Raw genomic sequence first — 21,240 nt, 5'->3', positions numbered from 1 at the left:
TGAATCTGCCCTTTTCCATGAGCTTACTAGGTTTCCTTAGGGAAACCTCAAGTCTGTCAGCCTCAGCTTCTCCTCCTCATCCCCACACCTTAAAAATCTGCAGTACAGGGTCATAATACTACTACCATATGTTAAAAGTTGTTGTAGGGAACTCTATAATTCTGTGATTGCAGAGAATGTATTTGAAGTGTTTGAACACTCAAGCAGTACTACATACAGTCCCAGGGAGAGCATTGCTGTTGTGTTGCTGTCCTGCACATGGGCTTCCCATGAGCATCTGGTTGGCCGCTGTGAGAACAGGAGTCTGGACTAGATGGGCCACTTGCATGCCCAGCAGGGCTATTCTTAGGTTATATAAATAATATGGTATTGTTCTCTGGGACTAACATGCTGATAGATGTTGACATATATTATGATGAGTCTGTTCACTTTACAGGCATGTGGATATGTCAGATATGTCGACCACGTAAAAAAGGAAGAAAACTTCTACACAAGAAGGCAGCACAGATAAAGCGGCGTTATGCCAACCCAATAGGACGTCCCAAAAACCGATTAAAGAACCAAAATGCAACGTAAGTTTTTCCAAAACTTGGTGGCAGTGGGTACAGTGTGAATAAGGGTACCTGTGCAGTTCTGTTGTTAGAGATATTCCATCTTCTTCATTGGGTTAAATATTTTGGTATGTGCTTTTTGTTTCTGAATATGCCACAATGCATATCTTTTACTTTGTTGGATTCGTTAATTTCCCAGGTTCCTAAAACTTAGCATTTGTTTTGGTTTTCACATTCTTTTTATTTGTAGAAGAAGCCTGTTTACACCTTTCAGTGTAGGTGGTTAGTCCTCAGGAAAAAAAAAAACTTCCTGTGCTGATTTCAAGCAACCCAAACTTCTACTTGGGAGGTAGATCTCTATGCTAGATAACAACAGTGGCTATTCTTAGCTTGCATTCCCACCAAATCTAAAGTAAGCGATGAGCTTCCCTCCTTCAATAAAATAAGTTTGAGCATCCACTTTGCTCTGTTAGCTTGAGGCTACTGCAAACCCTTCTAGCCTCTCAAGTTAGACTGGCAGAATGTTCTGCTGCCATTAGTGGAGTACTCTGTCCCACTTCTTTTTCAAGATTTTTCTACACCCATGAAATCTGGAGGGTGCTTGGATTGTTGCTCTACCTAATACAGGACACGATCCATGTCACTGCTGCTTTGAATATTTAGATGGCTGCCAATTTTGCTCTAGAGTTTCATGTCAGAAAGGTGCGGGAGGAAAACTATCTGAAGGGTCAAACAAGCCTTGCAATTAGGATCATTATACACTGCTCTTAAACACTGAGTTCTTGTGGCAGTTTTGTGTGTGTGTGGGGGGGGGATTAAATAAGTAACTCCTATACACTTAATTTTTATTCAAAATACCAGATTCCTGAGAAATTTGGGAAGGCTCCAATTCTGTGTACACTTAACCATACAGTAAGCTTCATTGAACAGAGTTGGATTTGCTTCTGAGTAAACTTCCATTAAATTGCACTGCAGGTATCTTTACTGCCCAAGGAAGAATTTGAAATTATCAGCTGGCTAATGCCCTGCATAGCTTCTCTTTCTGTAAGTCTCTATTACCCACTTTACTGTTTGTTTAGATCAAAAGCCCCCTTCAGCAAAGTTCAGACGGGACCTGGTCGAGGTCGTAAGCGCAAGACTCCCCTATCCAGCCAGTCCACTTGTTCGTCAGAAGGGGGCTATTTGGAGCAAATTGACGGCCTGGAATTCTGCAGAGATGCCAGCACCACCTTGAAATTCAACAAGAAAACCAAAGGGCTCATTGATGGCCTTACCAAATTCTTCACCCCATCCCCTGATGGGCGTAAAGCTCGAGGAGAAGTGGTGGATTACTCTCAGCAGTATAGGATCAGGAGAAAAGACAATAGGAAATCAAGCACTTCAGACTGGCCTACAGGTAGCTAATTGTAGAGGGTATTACTCTTCTTATTTTCTGGACTTCTAATTTTCAATTTGAGAACAGATTCTGAAGAAACTTCAACACTTTGTTTTTTACATTATCATAAGTGCTGTTGGGGAACAATACATTCTGCTGAAGGTACTTGGGTGGAAGCAGTAGAATGAATATATATTACAAAGAATGAATTTATATATAAACAAAGATAAAACAACTACATACAATTAAAGGGTCATCTTCAAATACATCACAAAACCTTGGCAAAGTGTATATTGTAAAATCATCATAATATATCTTTTCATTTGTGGACAACAGTCCAAGCAGTGGAGGTTGTGTATCATTTTGTGTTTGTTAAGATTGTAAGAATATTTATTTCTTTTATTGCACTTCCATGGCACCTTTCCTCCAAGGAGCTCAAGGTGGCATATATAGTTCTCCTCCCCATTTTCTTTGCACAACAGCCATGTGAGGTTGGTTTAGACTGAGAGCGCATTTCCGCAGTCCAGGGGACTATCCCTTCTCCCAAAGCCAAGAAGTATTGATGGGTGAGAGTGGAATGATTATATCACTGGAAGAATTGAAGCTGCCAGGTGGTGGAGTGGAAGGGTCTATGTTGGTATGGCACAGTTTAGTCTAAAGGGGTAGCCTGCCGTGAACTTCAAAACTTCTTAGTGCAGTAATAACCCCTTTTTAGATAGTTATTTATGCTGTGACCCCTTACATATTCAGCTGCTTAATTTCAGGAAATTCCATTTGTTGTTGTGTGTTCATTTTCAGACAATCAGGATGGCTGGGATGGAAAACAGGAAAATGAAGAATGGCTTCTTGGAGGTCCAGATGTCATGACTGAGAAAGATATGGAGTTGTTCAGAGATATTCAGGAGCAAGCACTGCAGGTAAAATTGAATGAAGCTTGCATGCAAAGGTATGGTTAGTTAGTAGACCCCTACAGGGGTGCGGGTGGCGCTGTGGTCTAAACCACTGAGCCTAGGGCTTGCCGATCGGAAGGTCAAAGGTTCGAATCCCCACGATGGGGTGAGCTCCTTTTGCTCTGTCCCAGCTCCTGCCAACCTAGCAGTTCAAAAGCACGTCAAAGTGCAAGTAGATAAATAGGTACTGCTCCGGTGGGAAAGTAAATGGCGTTTCTGTGCGCTGTTTGGTTTCACCAGAAGTGGCTTAGTCATGCTAGCCACATGACCCAGAAAAACTGTCTGTGGACAAACGCCGGCTCCCTCGGTCAGTAAAGCAAGATGAGCGCCGCAACCCCGGAGTCGTTCATGACTGGACTTAACTGTCAGGGGTCTTTTACCTTTTTACAGGGGTATATTAGTCATAAGATGCATAGTACTGAGAAGAATTGAGGCAGGTAGTTTATTGAGGATTTTCTGGGAACCAGCCAGTTGATAAGAAGTGATGAGGTGTGATGCTGATGAGAGAGAAGAAGGCAGCTCTGAGGGCAAACTTAAAATATTATAGCCCAAAAACATGGGGCTGATGAGGGGGGATTGAGGATTGTCCGAGATTGTGAGACATGCATGCCAAAGCTATACAATAGCTTTGCTTGCTTCAAAACTGAATCAGAGTAAGTCTGTACCTCTCCGTTTCCATTTCTACTGGACATTTCTTCCTCTCCGTTTTTGTGCACATTGAATTCTGCAAGGTCTTGCCTGGCATTTGTGAGGGGAGTTTGCTTGTTTTTCAGTGTTCTGTATAAAGGACACTGACTTAATGCAGAGGCATGGTAGATTGTTCAATATTCCATGTTTGTGTGCATCTGTCTAAGCGTGGCCCTTCAGCTCCTGCATGGCTGTATTGGTGCAGATAGGATATGTCCTGATTCAAAACTGCAGGAGAAGGGAGACTTATAGGTTCTGTTTCTGGGGAGGTGTTGATGACCCTCCACCTGGAAGGGTCAAAATACAAATACAAAATACACAAATACACAAGCCAGCAGAACCTTTGGAGTAAGCAGATGAAGGAATCAAAAAGAAAGCTTGTTGGTATTTCTGTAACAGGAACATTCCAAGGTCATATATATCCATGTGGTGATGGGAATACAGAAACAAAGGCTCGTGTGTTGCTAGTTTGCTCTTTTTACAAATATTTGCTTAAAGAGGTAATCACCTCATCATCAGTGTTTGAAATTCACTGGGCACCATGCATGTTTGCTATTGACAAGGGTCCAGTTGCAACTACATGGAGATTTCTGGGCTCCAGGTTGGCGACTGACATCTCAATCGAGCCAGATGACTCATGTGCAGTAAAAGTTGTGAGTCTTGTGCTTCTGCGTGGCTACGCAAATCATGGACCCCTTGCTGGGCATCTTAGTCCTCCATCGTCACATCAAGGAAAGTAAGTGCAGGGCTGAATACAGATCTATTTGACTGTGCTACAGCTTTTCCACAGGCCACTCAAATGGAACTCACAAACCACAGTTTGAAAACCTCTGCCTTAGTACATAGTTTACATATTTTCCATTTCCGCTGCATTTCTCCTTTTTACACATTGGGACAGTCAGGCAATGTAGTTGAGATCATAGAAGCGTAGAATTGTTGGAAGGGATCCTTAGGGTCATCTAGTCCAACCCCCTGGTGAATAGACATTCCGTTGTGGTGGCCATAACCAAGGTTTAAGGTGCCACTTGGCACCTGGCTTATATATCTGAGTTTCTTACACTGCTCATCATTATCTCATCCAGGAGGTTTAGTTGATTATTACATGAGTCTTCTCTCATAGAACAAGATAAGCTGGTGACAGCAAAGACCACAAATATTTTAGCTGCTGCCATTAAAGTAAGGGCCACAATGAATGTCCTCTGAAATTGACTATTTTATATTTAGTTGTGTTTATATAGGTGCACTCTGTGCACAAATTAAAATGGCTGGTGCAAATATATTATTTTTGTAACAGGGTTTTTTGGTCAGCCAGCTTCAGCCCGGGATGCCTTTCAGACAGCACAAACTAGTTAATTTTTGATCAATGTAGAGTGACTTCTGATATCTGAAAGTAATTGCTTTACAAATATAGCATGATGTAAAATCCAGAGTTCTAGAGCTCCAGAGCTCAGGAGTTACTAAGCAGCCCTACATCTCTTTTCAACTTCTGATAAATATTACTGTTATCTTTTCTTGCTGATATTGTATATAACTTTGCAAAGACTTGTGAGTGTGAGTTTGGCAGGGATTGGGTTAAACTCAGCTGAGCTGTTGACGCAGTGCGTATCCAGGTAGAGCAGAGTGCCACACCTGAGCAAATGGGAATATGCTGAGCAGAGGTGCAAGAATGGCTGGCTGAGTTGTTGGAGAGAGACCGTCTGCGGGAGGGAGTGGTCTGTGGCCGGGTGCCACCGTTGTGGGAATTGGACGTCTGCTTTGATGGGACTTTGAGCTGTTATGATGTGCAAGCAGTTGTACTGGAACTGGGACTCCACCTTTATCTCAGGCATCTATTTGGAGGAGAATTCACTGGCCACCCGGAAGGCACAAACATGCAAGGCAGTGCCACAGGTGCAGTCTGAGAGCATCCTTGAAGCATCTCCGTGTAAACTAGTGTGGTTCTGTTGGCAACAGACTGTGAGCTGATTAATTTCAACGCTGTCCTGTCTGGGATTAGCGATTCTAAACTACATTTTTTGAATTGTGCATTTTCATAGATACTGTATTGTGTGTGTCTCATTGTTCTGTGGAATGTGTTCTTAAATTGGCTTCTATCAGGTGGTAGAATTCTTGAGTTTCAGTTTGGGTGATTGAACTTGTGCTTGCTACCCATTATATTTGAGGAGCCAAATGCAAGAAAGTTTCTAGTATCAAACATGATTTTGATTTGGCTATTGTGTGCTTTTTTCTCTTTTGACTGAGGTTATTTTGTATCTTATGGAAAGTAAATTGGCTGTTGCAGCCTTTCCCTTAGGAAAACCCATCCAATCCCTCAGGTTTTTTTCCTTAAAAAAGAAAAGGGGAAGAAAGAGCCCTGGGACTCAATCAGTGGCAAAGAGGTGGTGTTTAGAGCAGTTGAACTTGCTATTGTGCACACTATTAAGTAACTGAGAGATTTTATTTGTGTATTGCTGTGGAAAGGTACATCAGGTTGTTTTCTGGCATGGCAAGATATGAAGGAAGGACAAAGAGATTTGGTGAATATAGCTGTTACCTTATTGCTACTTTGAGATTATTCAAATGTAAAGGTGGAAGAAAAATGGCAAAACAAGAAATGTCTACAAACTTTTGGAGAAAAAATGGTTCTGCCTTAACTTTTGTTTAAAAACAGAAGGATTTCCTTGCTGAATCGTACCAAAGGTCCATAATAGTGCAGCATCCTGTTTCTAGCACTGGCCAGTCAAGGGTCTCTAGTATTCATGGGAGGAGCATTCTCCTGGTAGTCAGACATAACTGGCCCTAAATGTGGAGGGCAATGATACAGCTCTTATCCTAATCCAGCCCTTCCCATCTTCATCTCCACCACATGTTTGGACTACAACTACCATAAAGAGAGTTTGAGTTCTAAGCATCTGGAAGGGACCAAGATGGAGACCGCGGTCCTTTAAAATGCCATCAGTATCTCTCATGATAGAGAATTCAAAGCGCTTTTAGCACAGTTTGGGTAAAGAGTAAACCAGTATGAATATTATTTCAAGACATAAGCTGATCACCAGTTCCTGTTTAGCACTTTTATATTCTGAAATTAAATTAGAAGTCTTTTCTACACAGTTATAGGGATAGGTTCTCTGTCATTGCGGTCTGTGTTAAGGGTGCATTTTTGGTCACTGAGACCATTTATTTGGATAAGTTATCTGCTGTATTCTACCCCCAAGGCTCTCTGACAGATGAAAGAATTTCTATCAAATATGCTATAGTTTATAAGACTGAGAATGAGTGTTATGTCTGCCTGCTCTTTTTTTCTCATGCACTACGCTGAAATACTTTCAGGGTTTGTTAAAACTGTTGTTTACTGTTACTTCCAAACTGGGAAACTGGTTAAATTTTAGACTACAAACATAGTCTGAAAATAGAGTCTGAACGAGGTGGAAACACATGGGCACAATGGTTTTTCTCAGTCGAATAAATCATAGTTTTTTTGTGGCCACAGGTATACCGGTAAATATTTATGAACTGATGGCACCCCATGTTATAATTAAATCATAGGACTGGTGCTCGCATCACCAAACCTCATTTTTGGAGTGTTACGAGCAAAACTGCCCCCCCTCCTATCCCACAGTGCTGCACTGCATGGGGCCACCTTGTAATTCCAGCCAAACAGAGGCAGACTTTAGCTCTGGTTGCCCTCCAAACCAGGCATGCAGACTGAGTTAGAGTCCTGCTTGGTAGTGCAAGCACAGTCCATAGTTTGCCAATTGAAGAATTGGATTACGGTGAGGGGTAGAGGCAGGTGTGTGCGGCTTGTTGAACCACCTAAGTATAGTGTGGGATTGTACTTGAACTGAGCTGTGTGTGAGAGAAAGGAGGAGACTCAGCTGCCACTTCCTGTATCTGAGCATTGAAAAGTGCACCATAGTTTATAGAAAAACAAAGGGGGAAAAGAAATTGCTTTAAGCAAGCGTTTCTGTGTTGGATAAGCTGACCTAATTGGCCCTTACTGATGGCCTATCTGTACTGACTTCGTAGTCCTGAAGAAATGGTGTGTGCAAAGGGGGGGAAGGTAAGAGATGGACCTTCCATAGCAGATAAAATTCTTTTGTATAGAAAATGCTTTTTAGCACTTGTATAGAACTTGATGTTTCCAAATGCCCTGGGATTTGAAATACTTCTGTCACTAAACACAGCACTAGGAGCTCAATATGAACACATGCTACAGAACTTATAGGTGTATTAGGATGCAAGACAATAGTAGATGCAAGATAATAGTAATATCACCACTAAGCAAGTCTTTTTAATGTATAGTTTATTTTTCTTAATACACAATGTAAACTGAGAGAAAAGAGTGTTGGAAGTCTAACCAGCATTTTCTCTCTTCCATTCACTCCTCTGCCTTCACATGTAGATGTAATTTGCAAAGCATCCTCAATTTTTCATAGTGTATATAAGGAAGAAAATGTGTCTGGGGAGGGGGGGAGTAGAAAGGGAAAGCTGTATTTTACTTTATACATGCATGAAAAATAACAATGGAGGCCAGAGGTATGCAGATTGCCTCAAAGGAAGATAATTTCCTTAAGGGTTGATGGCAATGATTCTTCTTGCAAAACACCTTTGCCAAATATATTTTTTAATGAATTTTCTTTCTTTGCATCTGAAGAACATGGGTGATACCCATGCACAAAATAGACCCATTGAAATAAGTGGACATGAAATACTTGATTTCATTGTATCTTCCACTGGATAGCACCCCATAATCTGGGTATTTCTATATATTTCTTTTGGTGACATTTTTCTGGTTTGATGTAAATATTCTTCAGAGAGAGGTGTTGTATCTTGAGTTTTGAAAACTTACACAAAACAAAACCCTGTTTGTAGGTTCGTGGGTGACCCATCGCCTTTTGTTGCAGTTCCTAACCAGGTTCTGTGCTGTCTATTACAAGTGCACTTGGGATACACTCCTGCCTGCCTGCCTGCCTGCCCCTCCCTCCCTCCCTTTTGCTTTTTCAGGAGTTAGTTATTTCCTTGGATTTATTAAGTGGCTATTGATTCCTTTATATTACTCTTAATGCGAAGACGGATTGGACTAGCATTTTTACTAGCACACCTGGCTTTATATTTTTCTTGCTTTGTGAATTAGTTCAGAGGAAGAAAACTGTGCTATCCCAAAGCTTTTCCTTCTTTGCTGGGTAGCTGGATCTGTTAAGTAGCACTTTTGTTGTTGTTAACTTGGAGAGATATTTGTTTCTTTTACAGAAAGTAGGAGTAACAGGAGCCCCTGATCCACAAGTCCGCTGTCCATCAGTCATCGAGTTTGGGAAATATGAAATCCACACCTGGTATTCCTCTCCATACCCACAAGAGTATTCCAGGTACAAAACAGGGCTCCTCTCCATTATACAGCTTACATTATGCAGCTGAATGTTTAGCAAGTGTAGGAAATGAAGCGTATCTATGTGTTAAGCCTGACAAGCTCATACTGTAAAGACATGCTCTTCCTTAAAATTAGGACTGGGTGTCCGAACAGACCAAATGTGTAACCAAGTTAAATTATGCAATGTATATATATTATATATATAGGTATTTGCTTGTTTAGCATAAGTTTTTTTTTTAAGGTTGAAGCTATCAAAGAATTTTGAATATATTTTAGCAAGCACTGTGACATTGGGGGAGGGTGGGAAGAGAGCAAAGAACATGGAAATTTGAGTGTAGTGGCTAGTGTGCAAAAATAGTAGCAAGGATTGGAGACACAGGATTTTGAAACTTTGCCCGGCCCCTCCCAGATCCTTCTGCCACTGATTTTCTTCTTGAAGTAAAGGCATTGCATTTGCAACTGTGAGAGTTGGCAACTTGCTTTTAAACAAACACAAGCACAGTAATGTCAGTATGTCAAATTATGTTAGGTTCCTCTTGTTTATCTGATCATCTTCACATATAGTATAGGTACAGATCTGCTGTACTTATAACCAAGGAAAACCAGACAATATTTAGTGATAACTGAAAGAAGTATTCAGAGCTGAGCTTCCTCCTATCTTTGGGATTTACATGCTGAAAGACTTTGTTTTATTAAACGTTTTGTAGATGTAAGTGTTGCTTTATTTTCTGTACAGTGCAGCAAAGAAGAGCAGAATTTCTGTTTTATTGAAATTTGTATGATGGGGAGGGCCATAGCTCAGTGGTACAGCATCTGCTTTGCATACAGGAAGTTCCAGGTTTCATCACCAGCATCTCCAGGTAGAGGTAGGAAGGCCCCCTGTCTGAAACCCAGGGGAGTGCTGCCAGCCGGCCTGTGGTGTCAATACCGAGCTAGATGGACTCGACAATAGGCAGCTTCCTATGAATGTTCCAGTTGCCAGTTGCATAAAATAAGGGGGGAGGGGCAGTACTGGAAAGGGGTCTACGGGGTCACTTCATATCCAGTGATAGACATCCTTGGTAAACTATAGGCTAGAAGTAATCCATAGAGGTCTTTGTTGTAGTTGCTTTTAATTAAAAAAAATTTTTTTAAGTTTTTGTGGCAAAAAAAGAAGAAAAAACTAGAAAAAAACTTACAACCACAATCATTCAAAATAATTCAAATTACAAACACAATCATTTTACTTTTATATCACATTCTCAATAATTTTCCAAATACCACCCTCTACTTCCCTCCCCCCCCCCACTTCCCCTCACCCATGTGAGATCTTATTGGCATTTGTATTATTGTTTCTTGTTGTGTTAGCAGTTATTTATACTTAATTGTCATATCCTTTATTAAATCATCTTGTATCCTTGCGAGTCTTTCCTTTTACGTTTATGTTAAACTTAATTTCCATTTCCATATTTTTTCATATATATCTCTACACACTCCCACTATCTTTTAATTTTTTGCTTGGGGCAGCCCCTAATTGATGCCATTAATTTTGCCATCTCCATAAATTCACACATCTTAATTCTCCATTCTGATAATTCTGGTATTTTTCCTGTTTTCCAATTTTTTGCCACTAGTAATCTAGCCGCTGCTGTCGCATGGAGGAATATATTCTTTTTATTTTGGGGGATATCGTTGGTTATTAAGCCTAACAGATATGCTTCTGGCTTTTTGAGAATTGTGCTCTTAAATATTCTTTGTTAAGACGCTCAGTCTCAGTAACTGAATCCAACCAAATACACATTTTAGCCTGCTCTTATGCTTTTTTTGTTTCTATATTGCTTCCTGTATACCCAGCTTTAAGGCAATGGACCTTTGTGGGAATTGCCACAGTAGAGATAACAGTACTGATTGCCTCATGTTGTACCCTTGCAAAACTGCTCAATGCATCCATGCCTTTAATCTTGCAGGCTGCCTAAGCTGTACATTTGTGAATTCTGTCTTAAGTATATGAAAAGCAGAACTATCCTTCAGCAACACATGAAGAAGTGTGGCTGGTTTCATCCCCCAGCCAATGAAATTTACAGGAAGAGCAATGTTTCAGTCTTTGAGGTAAGTGTCAAACATTATTAGCTGCTGTTTATGTGCCTGCCTGAATCTGCTGTGAGCTTCCCAGAGAAGATCTGTTGTCTCAGGTTAAGAACTTAATTCATTCTGGAGGTCCGTTCTTAACCTGAAACTGTTCTTAACCTGAGGTACCACTTTAGCTAATGGGGCCTCCTGCTGCCGCCGCCGCGCGATTTCTTTTCTCATCCTGAAGCAAAGTTCTTAACCCGAGGTACTATTTCTGGGTTAGTGGAGTCTGTAACCTGAAGCGCCTGTAACCCAAGGTACCACTGTAGTTCCCTTGTAATGGGCTGCTCTAATCATGGCTAGAATCCCCTCTTTGGGAGGCTGAGGGCAGCCCATTTTGGGCAGAACAACAGTTGGGAGTGAAGAATTGGTTGGTAGGGAATGGGGTTAGCATGTTTATTATATATTTATATGTGTGTGCTATATTTTTGTTTAAAAAACCCCATAACTGTCACACTTTTGTAATATTTAATGAGTGTTTCAGTTCATTCGGTAATGATTGGCTCCAAGATAGAAGTATATTGGCATTTTTAATGATGTGCACCCCTCTTTGGAAAAGGTTGGTAGTGTGAGGAGCGCTGGCCACTTTGGGCTTCTCCTTACTTACTACTTACCTCAGGCTGCGTACTTTAGTTCTTGAAGCTACAAGTCCTTAGATGGTTTGTGTCTGTTTGGTATAATCCTACTTGATTTAAGCAGATCACTTTGTGTTGTGGCCTGCTAGCAGTTCATGAGGGATAGTGTCTTGACTTGTTCTCCATTTCTCTAAGGTGGATGGCAACGTCAGTACCATTTACTGCCAGAACCTGTGTCTATTAGCAAAACTTTTCCTGGATCACAAGACGCTCTATTATGATGTGGAGCCATTTCTTTTCTATGTGCTGACGCAAAATGACATGAAGGGTTGCCACCTGGTTGGCTATTTCTCCAAGGTGAGTGGTGGGGAGATTTCCATTTGCTGGTGTTCTGTTGGTGTACTGAGAGTACCTAAGGGAACTATAAACCAGGAGCATATCTATAATGTACTTTTAAAAAAATTGCACCAAGTTAATCCAAATATTGGGTGGTGAAAAGCTGGATTCTTAAGCTTTTACTAATTGGTTGCTCTGTTTTTGCTAATCATGAGGAGAGGCACAAGGCATTTCAGGCCCTTGCTTAACTACTGGAACTTTTCCTGCTGACATGTGCAGGTGCTTTGGCCATACACTTTTCCATGCCTATGCTTGCACTTAAAAGAAAAAAGGCTGGGAATGTGTTTTTGAGACTGAAACTCTCAGTAAACTGAATTCTGCACCCAGTATTGCATTCCACACTTTTTTGTGCTTGTGTGGATTTGCTTCATACACACAACCCTGACTATGGCCAAATACCTGGTGTGTGCAAAAAGACTATTAACATTCTTTTGTTCTTCCTGTCAAGTCTTGTATGTGATAAGACTTGCTATTTTAAGGCCATCATTCTATGGCTATACCTCTGGAAAAGTCTGTTCACACTGGTATGACTTGTATCCAAGAAAATATAATTGGATTTGAATTGTGCGTAAACTGAAAGTGAGTCATTTTTCAGCAGATCTAAATTTTCTCCCTCCTTAGTGTATTGGATCTAACCAAACTAGTGTCCAGTCACACTTCTAAAGTGATGGGTATAATTTTATGGGTTCCAAACAGCCTTTAAAGTTCCAGGGAATTGAAGCAGTTAATCAAAGCAGCTTTCTTTTTTATGCTGTTGAACAGAGTGTATTCTCTAAGGAGCATGAATTCCAGCCTGGCAGCTCTGAAGGGAGAGGGTTTTAAATGACTTCCTAGTCCCTTGGGTGGTGAAGAGGAGACTTAGTTGGTGAAGTAAACATTAATTGTTACCTCCATTGAGCTTGCTTCTCAAATCAGATGCTGATCTCATTTCAGAGCTTTTGTTTGCATTTTGGGAAAGAGACCATGGAGGCTGAATGTGGCTTTAGTATTCCTCACACAGGGACAGAGAGTTACTTTGAAAGGCCCGTCTTAACCCCCCCCCAAAAAAAATAGAAGTTGTTTTTTACTTCAACACTTTCAGAAAAGGAAATAATGTGGGCATAATCTAGGGCCATCCTATCTCCCACAAGCTCACCTGCAGATGGATTTGTATTTTGTCTTACCCCCACCCCCCACCCCACAAAGGTTCTTTATTGCTTTGGAAATCTCTGGGGATTTGAAAAGCCCTTTGTGGGGAAGTAGGGGGAGAAATAATGTATTGCAGGGGAGGGGCCATACTTCTGGTGGTGGTGCAGGTTCATTCTTGGGCATCTTTAACTAAAAAGGATCCCAGGTAGGACTGGGGGGGCTTATTTGACTGAGACCCCGGAGAACCACTGTCACTTGGAGTAGTAGACATTACTGCACTAGGTACATGAATGATGGCAGGTTTACAGAAAGCAGCTTTGTGTGCTCAGTGACAGTTTTTTCTACCTTTTCCTTCCTGGCTGTGATCACAGAGGTTCAGTGGCTTGATAATGTATTATTTCCTTGGAGACTTGCTTTTGGGGTGATTGTGATTTACCCCAATTAATTCCTCATTGAGAAGAAGTTCTATTCCATATTGCTAATATTCTGTGTATGTTTGTTTGTGTCTCTTACTAGGAGAAGCACTGCCAGCAGAAATACAATGTTTCCTGCATAATGATTCTTCCCCAATACCAGCGCAAGGGCTATGGCAGGTTCCTCATTGATTTCAGTAAGCATATCCTCATTTTTCTGCCTTTCTCTTCAGCTTCATATTAAAGTTTATGAAACCATGCAATTCTCCAGCAGTGTTTCTTAAGTTGCACTTTATTTCAAGAGCATTAATTATCTGAATTGCCTACTTTTTGGGATTCCAGCCAGCATCCTTTCCCCAACTGCTTTCTTGCACCCCAGATGCTTGCACACAAGGCCCCCTCCTCCCCCATCACACTTCAGCCCACAAGGACATCTAAGATGGCACTCCAGAATTTGTTCTTCTTCCTGCTTTCCTAGCCATGTGGAGAGGCAGAAATTTTATTTGTATGTTTAAAAGGCTATTTATATCCTGTCTTTTCCACTATACCAAGCAAAGTGGCTAACAAACACATCAAATCATTTACCAGTAGTCTTTACCCTTTTCACTCCTGGGACTCACCTGTAGCATTTGAAGACCCACTTCTTATTTTTTGGCCATATATTTTTGTGAATTTATTGACAAACAGTAGCATAAATTTATTTACATTTTGGCTGAAATACAACCTGATTAGGGAAAGTGACCAGTTTGCAAATCCATTACATCAGTAGATGGGTTTCTTCTTTCAGAAGAGAGTAAAGTGGACCATTAAGGCCAGCCCTACTGTTAGGCAGAACAAGGCAGCTGCCTCAAGCAGCAGATGCTGGGTTTGGTGAGGGCACCCATTTCTTCTGAGCCCCCTGACCACTTGCCCCTATTAGAGGAGGGAGCTATGTGTGCCTCAAAGCCTGCCTCGCACCCCAAAGCTTTCTGATGTGGTAGAGGTTGCTGTGCTGTTGCTAGGTGTGGAAATAATTTTGAGCTGCCAGTCATGCTGGCTTCTGTGTGTTCAGTGGAGGTGGGCAGCATCTTGCCTTTCACTGCAGACAGCAAAACATTTTTAGCTGGCCCTACTGATGGTTATGGCATATCTATGCAGCAGCTGCTGCTGCTGCTGTTTAATTTCCCATTATAAATGTTTGTCTGAAAAATGAACGTATCTCAGTATACATGGCTAATTTGAGTTCTATAACTTGTGGAAATGTAGGCATTAAATATAGAATTTTCATTTTTTTGTTCAAATTAGTTTTGCACTAAATAGTCAAGAAAAAATATCATCACATAAAGGAAAACAAAGAAGCAAGGTGCCTTTTATGGAGGGCTCAGTGGCAGTGGCATCAAACACAAAGGGAATACAGCCATGTTGCTTTCTGGAGGGAAAGCAAAGGGCCAGTTCCAAAGCTAAGCTAACTACCTTTCGCCAAGTCCTCCTATCTTTTAAATGAGGAAGATACTTCTTATTTTTATCACTGACCATCACTTCCAGTGGGCATCTTCCCATTTGGTGAGGAGTGAGGCCCACATTATTCACTCTTGAAGGAATGCTGATGCTCACTCACTCATCGTCGGGAAAAAACACATGTACTGTAGAACCAGATGAGGGGACCTCTGGCTCTGACCATTGGTCATGCTGACTGGGGCTGATGGGAGTCAGAGGCCATCTGCAGAGCCACAGGTTCCCCATCCCTGCTAAATGACTTCCAGCAGCAAAACCCTTTCATTAGCATTCTTTTAATGCTAAAGTTTGTCCATGTAGCCTGGCATATGCTTTTGTGGACTAGGGTCCACATGAGATCTGCTATAAAGTCGCTCACCTCAGTGGCTTTAGGATAATTCTCTGGAAAGCAAGGGAAGAGAAGGAGATGAAGGCATATGTAGAGGTAGCAAAGGTAAAAATAACATGTCTGATAAAAAGTGAGTCGGTTGTTAATAGTTGTATTCTGGATCTAGCAAGGTTGAGTGAATCGATACAGCCAGCCCTGTGTTCAAACAGCAGGAGGGAAAGAGAGAAGTACTGTGGGAAGTACTAAAAAATAGTAAGAGGGCCAGGAAAATGGAATTTTATCAAAATACTCTGGATAAAATAAGCATTTGAGATAAAAAAGTGCCTGGATTTCCAGTTCCAAAACAATATTGTGTTGACCTAGAGGGAGTTTGCCAGAAAATGGGATCAAAATATGTTTGGATTCTCTGTCCACAGAGGTATGAGTTGTTGTTTTGAGCACACCTATACAGAATTCGTCCCAGCTCTTGCCAACCTACCAGTTCAAAGCACGTCAAAGTGCAAGTAGATAAATAGGTACCGCTCTGGCGGGAAGGTAAACGGCGTTTCCATGCGCTGCTCTGGTTTGCCAGAAGTGGTTTAGTCATGCTGGCCACATGACCTGGAAGCTGTATGCCGGCTCCCTCAGCCTGTAAAGCGAGATGAGCGCCGCAACCCCAGAGTCGTTCGTGACTGGATTTAACTGTCAGGGGTCATAGAATCATAGAGTTGGAAGAGACCACAAGGGCCATCCATTCCAACCCCCTGCCAAGCAGGGTCCTTTACCTTTACCTTTACCTTTATACAGAATCTACATTTCTAGTTCTCTAAAAATGCTCTTAATTTCCAGTAACATAATGTGTTTAGAGTTACAGTGCCCATTATTTGGGCACCTAATAATACAAGGTGTCATTTATGTTTGAAATAATTCTTGGAACATCTGATTTCCCTAATTAATGATGATGGAGTTCACGCACATTAGCAACTGCTTCATAGGGCATTAGGATGGTCTAAAGTGGTTTGGTCATGTCATTGGTTGTGGCCGTTTGGAGGCCCCACCTATACTTGCCTCTCATATCAAGCTCAGCTGGTGAGTGCCAATGGGATTATGGCTAAAATGAAGCTGCTAAAAACAAGAGAGAGGTGTGCTTTAGGAAGAGAGAGGAAACCTTAAGGTTTGCAGAAAGGCAAACCATCAATAGAGGGTGGGGAACAAAAGGGAAGGGGGAAATTCTCCAAGCAACTGTGTGAAGAATAAGAAGGCTTAGTGGCGACTGTGGCCATTGCCGGGGGGGGGGGGGGCAGGGGAAAAGGCCATGATTTGTTGACCACAACCCTGAACAGGAGGAGCTCTGCTCTGCATTTTTTTTTTTGCAAGTTTCATTTTTTTCACTGTAACAGGAAAAATCTGCCACCTAGTGGCACTGTTCATATCCAATTACAGTCAGCCTGCAGGACCTTTCCCACTGATTTACCAGCGTTTGCTTCCATGATCCCATGGGAATTGGTGCTGAAACGGGGGGGGGGGGGAATTGGTTGACCATATGAGAAATCGAAGGTCTTAATTGGAGGGTGTTCTACATTTCTGTCCATGTTTCTGAAAAACTCAAAATGCCTTCAGCACAGATTAGAATCTCCTTGTACAGGTGGCTACCTCTGTGTGGAAGGGGGCGGGAAATGCTGGTGACCTCTGGAGAGAAGAGCTTCTGGGTCCTGTGGGAGCCATTGGCTGTTTTTGTGGACTTAAATTCCAGTCAGAGTGCCTGACCCTATAGCTGAATAAGGAAGAGACACTCAAACAGGGTAGGCTAGCTTCCGTACAGAGCCCAGTCCTAAGTGCTTTCTGCTTTCTCTCAGGTTATCTCCTATCAAAGCGTGAAGGCCAAGCAGGATCCCCAGAGAAGCCGCTATCTGATTTGGGTCGTCTCTCTTACATGGCTTATTGGAAAAGCGTAATCTTGGAGTGCCTTTATCACCAAAATGACAAGCAACTCAGCATCAAGAAGCTAAGCAAACTGACGGGCATCTGCCCTCAAGACATCACTTCCACCCTGCATCACCTGCGAATGCTTGATTTCCGAAATGATCAGTGAGCATCGTAGAATTGGAGGGCCAGAAATGGCAGGGTCATAATTAAAGACATGGCTATGTCCAATGGTAGATTTCTGTGGAAGCACTGCAAAAGTGCTGTAGTTTTGGGTGTAAAACTCTGCTTCCTCTTAAGGGGGGGGGGGGCGGCAAAACACCAAATCATCCAAATTTCTAACTCTTACTGTTCTGGCACACTGCTTTTAAAGTGAGGGCAATGTCTTTCAGAATGTGAGAAGCAGAGGGATAGCATAATTTATTTACTGTAGTCATATTCTGCATTTCAGGTTACAGATATTTTCAAGGTGGATCAAAAGTAATATCAAAGCAGGCTAATGAAAACCACAGCCCTCTGTAGAGGGACGGGGACATTCTCCCATGCCAGCAAGATGGTCTCAGGTGGGGCATGAACTCAGCCTAGTGCCTAGTTCTTGATGGTGCAAACACTGACTTGCTTAAAGGCAGTTAAACAGCTTCTCTCCCTCTGAAGTGCCAGTTTTAAATTCTTGCGTGACTCAAGCCACTGCTGAAGCCAGTCCCTGGTGTCCTTTTTGCTGACTTTGAATCTTCACGTTTCTCTTACTTGTTGGCATTGCCTGCTGTGATTGTGGTGTCAGGAGTTTATGGTGGGGTCCTTGGAGTATGTGTGACTTTCCTATTAAGGAAATAATTTTCCCCTGATGTGTGTTGGGCTCACTCAGTGTGAACTGTTTGTGTGTGTGATTTAACAGTCCGTTTAAAAAAATATATTTTTATTAATTTTCCATTTAAACATATATAGTCACATCATTATTGTCCACTTAGCTTCTTTGGCTCTTTAGAGCCTATCAACTTCCTTCCCTCCCACCTCCTGGCTTTCAAAAGTAACCTTTATATCACAGTTACAGGTAGGTAGCCGTGTTGGTCTGCCATAGTTAAAACAAAATAAAATAAAAAATTCCTTCCAGTAGCACCTTAGAGACCAACTAAGTTTCCAATTCTAATATAACTCATTACAAAATACCTCAAAGTTTAAATAAATGTAGAAAGGTAAAAAATTTCTCATTACAAGTCTTCAGATAACCCTACTAATGCTGTTATATACTACTAATGATCTTTCTAATATTGTGTAAATTTACTCCAGTCTTTTTGGAATACTTGGTTGTGCTGGTTTCGGATTTTCCCCGTCAGCTTTGCCAGTTCCGCAAAGTCCATCATTTTCATCTGCCACTTTTCTATAACAGTCCATTTTTTACCTTTTTCATAGAATCATAGAATTGTAGAGTTGGGAGGGACCCGAGTGTCATCAAGTCCAACCTCCTGCAATGCAGGAAAATCTGCTAAAGTGTCCATGTCAGATGGCCATCCTAACCTCTGCTTAAAAACCTCCAAGGAAGGAGAGTCTGCAACCTCCTGAAGGAGTATGTTCCACTGTCAAACAGTTCTTACTGTTAGAAAGTTCTTCTTGATGGAATCTCCTTTCTTGTAACTTGAAGCCATTGCTCCTCTAGAGCAGGAGAAAACAAGCTTGCTCCATGCTAAACATACCCAGCTCCTTTGACTACTCCTCAGAAGGCTTGGTTTCCAGACCCTTGATCATCTTGGTTGCCTTCTTCTGCACATGTTATGTTTATTTAGCCACAGTTTAAGTTTAGGCCCAGCCCATTTTCCTCCTCGTGTGCTGCTTAAATACAAAAAACCAAAAAAAACACCCCATTTTGTGTCTGTTCAGTTCTTCCTGGTTTTCCAGCAGTCTGTCCCCCTACAATCCTGTCTCCCATGTTGTGGTTATTTTTGCCCCATACCTTTTCTGGCGGGGGGGGGGGATAATTAGAGACTGTCAGCACCTGCAGCAGCAGCCTGGAAGTTAATAAGGAAGCACCAGCACACAAGAGACCTGGAAGCATCTGTGGCCGCAAGCATAACACCTAATATAACTGCTGCCATTATGTGGATCCCTGAGGGGACCAAACATGAAAGGCTTCGTGTCGGCAGCAGCTGCAGTTCTGCAGCTATACCTGGTGCTTCCTAGGTAGGCAGTAGCCACCGTTTGTGATCTTATCAGGGCTTAGCTAGCTCACCCCAGGTCAGCTGCCACTGCCTTTTGTGGGAGCGATCAGTGTGTAAAGGCAGAGAAGTAATGGCAGGGAAGCCCCTACAGAAGCCCCAGTCTCAATCCTTGTCCAGTGGTGGCATTGAGAGGGCACGGCAGTTTTCACAATCCTTGATGAGGCTTTGTCAGGATGAGCCGCTGAGAAGGCAGTGTCAGACAGTTCTTCAAAGGGAATTGGCAAAGGAGACCTTGTTTCTCAGAGGTTGTTCCACTGGCTGTGACCACGCTGCATCTTCCAGGAAGATGCAACATTCTGTCACAAGGGACATTTCTTCCTCAACACCTTTCGTGGTTGAACCTGACCAAGTTTGAACATGGTGCTTGAAGAGTGACCTGCCTTCAGATTTGGTGAATATCATTCTAGCCTCAAGGTATCCTTCTCCAATTTGTATTTATTGATCAGCATAGTCAGCATTTCTGCACTGGTGCAAGCAGAAACGAGTGCAGCTGGATAGGGCTGGCATTAGAGATTTTCTGTCTTTCCCCCCAAAAGGACTTACACCCCAACACATTGTGAAGATAGGTATCAGCATCATGATCTGTCTTGTCTGACACTCAGGAGGTTTCTTTAGGTGCTCTTCCTTTCCTTAGTTTCTTAAAGAGGCTACAATAATAAATCCACCCGTGCCCCAGGTGGAATTGCATACAGAGATAAAGCGTCTGCAGTGACCAACGTTTAAACATTTAAAATTAGTCTCTATGTTGGTTATCATTTAAGGTTGTATTTCTTCATGTGAGAAGATCTTTGAAGATTCACATTGCATGTACAAAGACAGTCATTATTTGCATCTTTTCCTCCAAATGGATTAGGAAAGAGAGTTTCAAATTCCACTTGGTCTTAGTGAGTTAGGGCCTGAATAAATATGCCATATAATGTGTTGCACTTGATGCCGCCATCTAAAATTACAGCACACTCAACTACTGGGGCAGGGGCCAAATGAGCAGACCTCTATAGGAGGTTGCTGCACATTTACAAAGCGCTACAAAATGGATTTATATGCCTTGGCTGAGGCAGCTTTGGGGAGAAAAGTGTTGCAGCACGGACTCCTAGACCAATAGGCAGCTAATGCCCTCCCTACACGGGTACACTTTTGGACACTCCACCTGAGACCATCTTACATGCACATGAGAAGGGACTGTGCATGTAATGATGGTCTCTGGGCTGCACTCTATATTTTACAGTACCTACTGGGTGTGAGTTTGTCACTGGAACAGTGTTGAATGGTTAGCTTGTCGTTTGTGCAGTTGTATGTTTGTCTGTTGTTGTTTCTTTTGTGTTACATTTCTGCTCTTAAGCTTTCTCATGAACAAAAACTAGTGCTACAGAGGGGAAAAGACATTTTAACCGCCTTTGAAACAATTTGTGTTTATGCCATAAAGCACATGGGGCAGCTCACATCTCAACTGAGACCATATTTACATGCATAGAGAAATTCCTTTCAGTTAAGACCAATGATCCCATATAGCTGAAACATTCTCTAGTGTTTTCTTCATCTGTCTGTCCCAAAATCTCTAGTAGTCACAGTGCAGGCATTCAGTGCCTTGTCCAACTGTTCCCTCCACCCTCCAGCATAGCTAATGGGAACAGGAAACATTTTCATAACATGTACGGACCTTGTGTTGAATACATTGAACAAAAGAGTACAAGTCCCACTGAAGCAAACTAAGTCTGTCACTTCTGCTGAAAACACAATTGCTTATTTTCATCATTAAGGCTAACTAAAAAGTA

The 21,240-nt window shown here is 42.0% G+C and overlaps 1 protein-coding gene across 1 annotated transcript in view; it reads left to right on the top strand.

The window, feature by feature from the left end:
- KAT6A (lysine acetyltransferase 6A) overlaps window positions 1-21,240 on the top strand; it is a 68,260-nt gene that overhangs the window by 33,184 nt on the left and 13,836 nt on the right. Inside the window, exons 5-12 of the mRNA XM_033158988.1 lie at window positions 437-572; window positions 1,631-1,947; window positions 2,725-2,843; window positions 8,793-8,908; window positions 10,857-10,998; window positions 11,790-11,951; window positions 13,635-13,728; window positions 17,189-17,420. Of these exons, the coding sequence (XP_033014879.1) occupies window positions 437-572; window positions 1,631-1,947; window positions 2,725-2,843; window positions 8,793-8,908; window positions 10,857-10,998; window positions 11,790-11,951; window positions 13,635-13,728; window positions 17,189-17,420 (1,318 nt within the window). The remainder of the gene's footprint in view (window positions 1-436; window positions 573-1,630; window positions 1,948-2,724; window positions 2,844-8,792; window positions 8,909-10,856; window positions 10,999-11,789; window positions 11,952-13,634; window positions 13,729-17,188; window positions 17,421-21,240) is intronic.

The sequence above is a fragment of the Lacerta agilis genome, chromosome 8 (genome assembly GCF_009819535.1).
Source record: "Lacerta agilis isolate rLacAgi1 chromosome 8, rLacAgi1.pri, whole genome shotgun sequence".
NCBI lineage: Eukaryota > Metazoa > Chordata > Lepidosauria > Squamata > Lacertidae > Lacerta > Lacerta agilis.
The sequence above is the reverse complement of the archived record's forward strand: the minus strand, read 5'-3'. Positions and strand labels throughout refer to the sequence as shown.